The sequence below is a fragment of the Mesoplodon mirus genome (genome assembly GCF_964341445.2).
Source record: "Mesoplodon mirus genome assembly, chromosome: 4".
Classification (NCBI taxonomy): domain Eukaryota; kingdom Metazoa; phylum Chordata; class Mammalia; order Artiodactyla; family Ziphiidae; genus Mesoplodon; species Mesoplodon mirus.
Window position 1 is genome coordinate 46,153,134 of NC_138979.1, and position 8,120 is coordinate 46,161,253.

Below are 8,120 nucleotides of genomic sequence, written 5' to 3' on the forward strand. Positions count from 1 at the left end.
AACACACCATTGTAAAGCAATTATACTCCAATAAAGATCTAAAAAAAAAAAAAATACAGGAGCCAGCTTGGAAGGACTCCAACCAGCCACATCTGGGACAATTTGAACATGTAGTGATTGTCAGGATTGTCTTCATGAGCATGGAACTAGAACATCACACAGGGACCTGCACTCAGAATTTTAATGCTCTGCAGTCACTGTCTTAAAATTCTTAATAATTTTACCCTTGAATTTGTGTTTTATAAGTGAAATCTGATGGCACAATGGAGGATGCTGGAGGCTTGAAGCCTCTGCAGACACATGGCTCTGACTCCTGCCACTGCCCACTCCTCACCCCCTGGTCCCCTGGGCCCTACCCAGCCTTGCATTCACTACCTTACTCCAGGGCAGTGACTAAGTCACCTTGGCTGGGGGAGGCCCACATTCCGCCATCACCTTCCACCTGGCCAGGAGCCTGGGTGTGAGAGCAGAAGGGATCAGGGTTGAGCCCATGCCCCATGGCACCATGGGGCGGGCAAGAAGGCAGGTATCACTACCGTAGTCTGGTAGCACCACAGTACATTCTATGTGCCACTCAGCAGGGGGCTCCTGCCACCACCACCCAGGAATCAAGAGCACCCCAGCATGGAGGCTACAATCCCTGGGGGGTGCACATTCACCATGGGTTGGAGTGGTGGGTCCATGAGAAGAGGAGATTGACTTTCTCATCCTCACCCAGGGCTGTGCATCTTCATTCTGCACTAAGCCCCACAAATCATGTGGCTAGCAATGGTGACAGTAATAGACTGTAACTCACTGAACCAAATAGGAATCCGTGAATCATACTGACAGATCATTTCTGCAGTAGTCCTACCAAAAAGGTATAACCTGAATCTGTCTAATCATGAGGAAGCATTAAACAAACCCAAATTAAGGGGAATTTTACAAAACAGACCAGTATTCTTTAAAAATTTCAAGATCATGAAAGGCAATGACTAAGGAATAAGAATAAATGAAACCAAAGAATCATGACAACTAAACTCATATGCAATCGTGAATTAGTTCCCAGACCAGAAAAAAAATTTTGTCTTGCTCTAAAGGACACTAATGGAACTTGGTAGAGTTTGGATGAAATCTGAGATGAGATAATAATACCCTATCAACCTTAACTTCCTGATTTTGATTATTATACTATAATTATAAATGAGATTATCCTTGTTTTTAGGAATTGCACACTGAAATAGGGGTAAAAGGGAATCACATGGGCAACTTATTGTTCTCAAAGGGTTTAGAAAAACAATTAATGTGTGTGTGTGCATATACATACACACACATATATAGAGATTAAAGCAACTGTGGTTAAATGTTAACATTTGTGGAATCTGAATAACGGGTATATGAAAATTCTTTGTACTATTTTTGTACTTTTTCTTTAAGTCTGAAATTATTTCAAAATAATATCTAAAAAACTCTTAGAATTCTCTTCAGGAAATCCCATAGGATCAAGTTTAGTGGCCCCCTTGAAAATCTACCATTGTCTAGGCTTTCCCCCTTTAACTCTCTTATTCTCCCTATCTTGCCCTCCTGACCTTGGAGTTAGAATGGATTTGTGATGAGACTGCAGAACCACCACCTGATTATGTTACCTGGGAAGGCCCTGATGATACTCCTTTCACTGAGGCACTGGTGAGGAGGCCACTGACATCTCTGAAAAGCACAATGGTGGATGTACTTTATGAGCTGAGACTGACAGAAGATGCTGCTGCAACAGGACTCCTGAGTATCAATTAGAAACAAAAGAATGCCCAAATGGCAAAGAACAGATGGCAGGCCATAAGTACTATAATGGGAAGCCAGGCTGGGGTGCAACCAGGATGTCTTGACCCACAGAGATCTGTGATGGTGGCTTATAGGTCATGATGTTCTGAAGGAAAAGATAGATGGGGTGTTTTTGTTTTGAGGAGAGAAGGGGTGTTTCTTGACTCAAATATTTTTTAAAGAAAATCAAGAACTAGTGAGCATAAGGCTGTCAGTCTCCACAATGGCAATCATGGTCTTTCACCAGTTTCCTGATTTAAGTCATTTCACAGACTTAGAGCCAATGACTGAAGAAGCTGTATTCACCTGAGGAAGGTGAATACCACAAGAATTATACCAATGCCACAAGAATTATATCATAAACTTTCCTCTGCTCCTACCAAGAGACCAAGGCCTTCAACCAGGATAAATGTGCATTGGGGAAAGAGGAATTCAGACTTTGATGACTGCAAGATCTGAGCTCAAACTGTTACAAGGAGGCTCTAAATACTACCACAGTCCCTCAGTTTAGAGTGGGGGCTTGTGGGGGTGATAAGATAAATGCAGGTTTGGCCCAAATTTGTTTTACAGGACCCACTCTGTCATTCCATAGGACACATTCCATAGGATACATACATATACTCAGTAGCTGGCAGAAACCTCACACTGACCTTAAAGGAAGAGCCCCTGCCTTAGTCTGCTCAGACTGCTAATAAAAAAAAACACCATTAAATGAGTGGTTTAAAAAACAGATATTTTTTTTCTCACAGTTCTGAAGGCTATGGTGTCCAAGATCAAGGTGCTGGCAGATTCAGTGTATGATGAGGCCTTCTTCCTGATGTGCAGACAGCCACCTTCTTGCTGTATCCTCACATGGGCAAGAGAAAGAGCATCTCTCTTGTATATTTTCTTATAAGGGAACTAATCCCATTGATAAGGGTTCCACCCTCATGATCTAGTTACCTTCCAAAGGCCTCACCTCCAAATACCCTCACATTGGGGATCAGGGCTTCAACATATGAATGGGGGAAAGCATTCAGTCCATACCACATCGTTATTGTAGAAAGGACCAACTGAAAGCCCCTAAATCTGCTTCCCCTGGCTCCAATAGTAAATTAGAAGCAATTCATGCAAAAAAAATGCAGACGTTAATGCCACCTTCAAAGATATGAAGTATATGGGGTGTGGGGGTTCTCTCTATAACACCATTCAATTCACCTCTCTGCGCCCTGCAAAAACTAAACAGAAAAAGTTCTCAGGACAGATGGTGATGGTGGTCACACAACAATGTGAATATATTTCATGCCACTGAAATGTACACTTAAAAATGGTAAAAACAGTAAATTTTATGTTATGTATATTCTACACCACACACACATACTAGATGGATTATGGCAGGAAACAATGGACTACCTTAACTGCAGCTGCTATTCTGGATGCAGTGTTGGTTTTTTTTTTCTGACAGTTTTGTTGAGATATAATCCCACACAATAAAGCTTTAAAGTGTACAATTCAGTGGTTTTTAATATATTCACAAAGCTGTCATTGATCACCACTATCTAGTTCCAAAATATTTTCATCATCCTAAAAAGTAACCCTATATCCATTAGCAGTCACTCCCTATCCCTCCTTCCCCTTAGTCCCTGGGAACTACTAATACACTTTGTTTCTACACATTTGCCTATTCTGGACACGTCATATAGAATCATACAATATATGGCCTCTTGTGCTCAGCTTCTTTCATGTTTTCAAAGTTTATTCATGTTGTAGCACATATCAGTACTTCATTCCTTGTTATAACTGAGTAATATTCCATTGTGTGAATATACCACATGTTTATCCATTCACTGGCTGAGACATTTGGGTTATTTTCACTTTTGGGCTATTATAATAATGATTCTATGAGCATTCATTTACAAATTTTTGTGTAGACATATGTTTTCACTACTCTGGGACATATGTCTAAAAGCAGAATTGCTGGGTCATATATGGTATCACTATGTTTATCTTTTTGAGGAACTTCCAAACTGTTTCACAGCAGCTGCACTGTTTTATAGCCTCACCAGCAATATACGAGGGTTTCAACTTCTCCACATCCTTGTCAACACTCATTATTTCCCCTTTTTGACTGTAGTCATCCTAGTGTATGTGAAGCAGCATCTCACTGTGGCTTTGATTTGAATGGCTGCAGTACCTTTACTGGAAAAAACAAAAAACAAAAAACAACTCATTCTCTGGCACTTGGTATGTGACTACCAAACTGACAAACCCATCCTTCTCAAAAGGAGGATCAAAAGCAGTTCAATTTCACATGATGTTAAATAGGATTATCATTCCTTGGATAACAGGATTATATATTCTTGCCTACAGTCACAGGCAGGAATACACTTGACTGTGTATCCTGTGGGAAGAGTCTTTTTCCCTGGCCTCACCTTTGGGCAGGACCTTGTGACATGCTCTAAACCAGCAGACTCTAAGGAGACATTTGCCACAGCTGAGCAGACATTTACAATTCATGTTTCCTTTCAGTCTCTCTCTCTCTCTTAATCCTAAACTCTGTCATATCCCAGACAGGGGCTACCCCTTGAGCCTGGGGCCCACAATGAGAAGACACACAGAACAGAACCCCAGTCTACCGACAGACAAGTCAAGCCTGTCACACAGTAGATATTTGGTATGTGTTTTAAATTTACATATATTTTTCAGTGTGCATAGAAGAAAAACAGTCTCAAAAGCTCAAACTATTAAAGGTGCTAATTAAATCAATGTATACTGAAAAACAGTCATCTTCACTTTGTTCATTCTGTATTGTTTGGGTTTTTTTTAATGAGGTGAACATGTACTACTCTGTAATTTTTTATTCACTTTTTTCTTAATTACCTATGCTGGTCTCAACATAGCTTAGATTAAGTTACAATGAATTTACTTTTCAAAAAAATCAATAAGAAATGAGCTGATTTAAAGCATTTTGTACATATGTGATTACATTTAAGCTTTCATTGTTGAAGTAGTATCAGTTCTTAGCGATTTCCAAAAAACCCTTTAACTATGTGAATAGCTTCATAATAAATTAACTCCTCCCTGACCATCATTATAATGCAAAGTTGCTTGGTGGGTTAAGTAAACAGAGCTGTGGCTTGTTTGCCACCCTATGTGACACCACCTACCTTCTCAAAAACCTCCATTTGATCTGAGCCACCCCAATTCTCAATTCACTCCTCCTTTCTGCCTGGGATGAGAAAGGGCTGGGATTGAAAGACTTCTAAAGTATATTAAAGCAGGCTAATTGTAGGCTAACTGAGGGGCATCCTGCCTGAAGTTAACTTGGTTAATTTCATCTACAAACACAACTGTAAACAACATTCCCAGCTAGTTTATACAGTCTAGACTGCCAATGTATAGGCCACATTCCCAGAAAAAAGAAGCTTCAACTAAGAAATAAAATATTCCTTAAGACATTAATTTTTGCTTAAAAGGAAAGTACTAATCTGTCCTGGTGAAAAGACATAAAATGGCAAATAAAAATACAGGAAACATTAAAATTGACAGTGCTAGTTTTAAAACTAATTTAAAATCATAATCTATGATTTATTTACAATTAATATATATTTGATAACTTTTTACTAGATTATTTATAGTCAATGTATAATTTCAATGGAACTTTAAGCAATTACAGTTCGACTCCATGTAGTATTAACTTTTCTTCTCTTCTGATTCTTGTACCAATTTCAACTTTTCTTTTAATTCCTTCTGATCTCTGGAATACTGTTCAAATATTGGTTGATAAATATATATTCCTCCAGCAATTCCAAGGATGCTAGCAAAAAGCAGTTGTGGAAAAGTCAATCTTCCAAACATTTTTTCAACAAACACCGCACAGTGCAAGGGTGGTTTCCAGGATATCTCTTCAGATCTGTATACAAAGAAAATGGGAAGCAAAGCAGTAACTTAGCACAATATCCTTTATAAAGACTTCATGTCACAACTTTGCTCCTGCATGAACAGTATTTTTGTCATAATATGTAAATATGCTTATTGATCTAACTAAAATAGGAATCCAGATACATAGGGAATATGAGAAATGTCGGTTAGGGGATGGAGTAAGATAAAGCTAAATCCTATTATAGAATGTTTTCAGTGGTTTTGGGTTTTTTTTTTGGTTTGTTTGTTTTTAGACAGCAGGAAACACTTTATTCCCAGGCTCTCAACAGCCCTGTGGCCACTGGCTAAGAATCCCCAGTGTGGGGAGGGCCAGTTCCCATAGTCTGGCCCAGAGTGGCAGGGGCTGGTGGTCTGGGTTTGTCCCAGGGACACAGGCATGGCGGAGAAGGGGTTACTCTTTCCGGAAAATTAGGCACTTGTCGTTGGCTGGTATGTCCACCATCCTCTCCAGGAGCAGCCCACTGGCCTGGCCCAGGTCCTCCAGAAGGGCTGTATCCCGCAGCCCCCACTCTGGGTTCCTGAATCTGAGGATCAGGTCAAAGTCCACGTTACTCTGGGGAGAAATCTTCCCGTTGATAGGTGATGATAGGTGATGAGGAGCGCCTTGCGTTTGAGCAGGTGTCCTGCTGCTCTGAAGAGCCCCTCGGCCTCGGTGCAGCCCAGGGGGCTGATGTGGCTGATGTTGATGCTGAGTAGCAGATCCAGAGATTGCGGCAGGATCCCACCCCACTGCTTCCAATCTCACCTCACGCCCAGGTACAGCGGGGCCCTCACGTTGGATAGTCCCTGGGCCTGAGTGGTGGCCAGGATGCTGTCCAGGCAGCTCTGATCCACGTGGTTCAGCTGCCACTCGGCGTGGGGGAAGGCCCGCCCTAAGTGGGCCGTGTACTGGCCAGAGCCCGAGGCCAGCTCGAGCACGCGGCCACCGCACACAGCCGCAGCACGTGCGGGATGGGTTCCTTGTTCCGTTCTGCGGCCGCCGCCACCAGCGTCTTTCTAGTCCTGCGTGGCGCGGTCCATTGGCAGTGGTAGTCCAGCGCAGCTGGGCCCGTCGGGAGTGGTGGTGCGGTACCGCGGGGCCTGTCGGGAGTCTTCAGTGGTTTTAATGGATGATTTTTAAAATGGCAATAGTGTGAGAGAGGGGAGAAGCATACTCTTTATGCCTTTAAAAGCATACCAAAACTACTGAAAGAAACAGCCCCCCCCCCAAAAAAAGTTGAAAGTGATTGCCAATCCCATCTGGAAGTAGGAGAGATTTCTTTCTTTTCATTATTAGCCTTTCTTTACTATTTTATGTATTTTTAGCAATATGTATGATTAAAAACAATTTTTAAAAACAAGCTAAAAGATTTTCTAGTTCCTTTTGATGCTATAGTAGGTACATATTGACATCACCTCTAAGTCATTTGCCGTCAATTTTTGACAAAAATATAACGGGGATTTGGCTGGTTTTACTTTGAACAATTGAGGAGTTAAGGCTCTAGAACTTCTCAGAAAATTATACTCCTTGCTATAGTCTATAGTCTGTGAGAAGTCCTACAGTTGCAGGAGACCCTAAGCAGATGTTTATGAACGAGGAAAGCAGAGCGAAGAATTTACACGTTTTCTTTATTACAACAATATTTCACAGCCTCCTAAACCAGCTCCCAAGGTCACAAAAATCAATAGGAGTTTAATAGTTAGTAGCTTGCTCTTAATATATTGCTAAAATTGTCATTTAAACTAATCGGGGGCGGTGGGGGGGGGGAGACTGTTTTCTCTTGGACTCTACAGCTAACTGGATAAATGACAACTTCACCAAGCTTGGTTTGGTTCAATGATCGCTAGGTATAAGAAAAGGAAACATTTGCAAGTCAGCTCCTTGGAAAACAGACAATTAAACCACACAAACACGGGAAGGTTCCCCTTCTGCCACTAGCTCGCTGAGTAACCCTGACCAAGTCCTTTAACGTTTGGGGGCCTCATTTCCCACAGGCTAAATTACCCCTACCCTGCCTACGTCGTTCAACAAATATTTATTGTGAGATCACCCAAAGAGTGCAATGTTACACCAACACTTCCGTTTGTAATCATCATTACTATTATCATTACCATTCGGAGATCTCTGACAATTCTGCTCTGGCTCCGCGCCGCCTCCCGCCTGCCCGCGCAGAGACGAGATCCGGCTCCTTTCAGCAGTTTCCGGACCGCCAGCCGCAAAGACCACGAAGCCAAAGGAGGGCAACAATCATCGAGAAAGAAACGTAGACTGGAAAGCAGGGACGAGCCCGCAGCGAAGCGCAGAAGCGTGGCCTGAACGTACAGCACTGCGCCACGGGGACGCGCAGCAGGGACCAGCCACGGGCGTGGGCGTAACCAAGTTAGCCTTTCCCGGCTACCTCCGCGCCTTGCAGAGACGGCCG

The 8,120-nt window shown here is 42.3% G+C and overlaps 2 protein-coding genes and 1 pseudogene across 5 annotated transcripts in view; all 3 read right to left on the reverse strand.

Moving 5' to 3' along the window:
• Nucleotides 1-8,120, reverse strand: part of RAB27A (RAB27A, member RAS oncogene family) — a 96,556-nt gene that overhangs the window by 78,370 nt on the left and 10,066 nt on the right. The window contains exons 1-2 of one of the 2 annotated variants that reach the window (XM_082618367.1): nucleotides 3,840-3,903; nucleotides 2,545-2,644 (exon numbers count right to left, since the gene is read on the reverse strand). The exons of the other annotated variant lie outside the window; for it this stretch is intronic. The gene's annotated coding sequence lies outside the window, so the exon portion shown is untranslated. Of the gene's footprint in view, nucleotides 1-2,544; nucleotides 2,645-3,839; nucleotides 3,904-8,120 lie in introns of those variants that run through there. 2 annotated transcript variants of the gene reach the window in all.
• On the reverse strand, nucleotides 3,892-8,097 carry PIGBOS1 (PIGB opposite strand 1). Of its 2 annotated transcripts, XM_082618372.1 has the most exons (3): nucleotides 7,810-8,097; nucleotides 5,451-5,689; nucleotides 3,892-3,975 (listed from the first exon to the last, which is right to left on the reverse strand). In XM_082618372.1, the coding sequence occupies exon 2, from the start codon at nucleotides 5,632-5,634 to the stop codon at nucleotides 5,470-5,472; it is 165 nt and encodes a 54-aa protein (XP_082474498.1). In that variant the 5' UTR covers nucleotides 5,635-5,689; nucleotides 7,810-8,097; the 3' UTR covers nucleotides 3,892-3,975; nucleotides 5,451-5,469. The 2 variants fall into 2 exon arrangements, with proteins under 2 accessions (XP_082474498.1, XP_082474497.1); XM_082618371.1 differs by lacking the exon at nucleotides 3,892-3,975 and having other exon boundaries at nucleotides 4,620-5,689; nucleotides 7,810-8,094.
• LOC309802843 (methyltransferase-like 26) lies at nucleotides 5,866-6,957 on the reverse strand (annotated as a pseudogene). Its single transcript has 2 exons — nucleotides 6,949-6,957; nucleotides 5,866-6,809 (listed from the first exon to the last, which is right to left on the reverse strand). The product of its transcript is annotated as a methyltransferase-like 26 (transcript).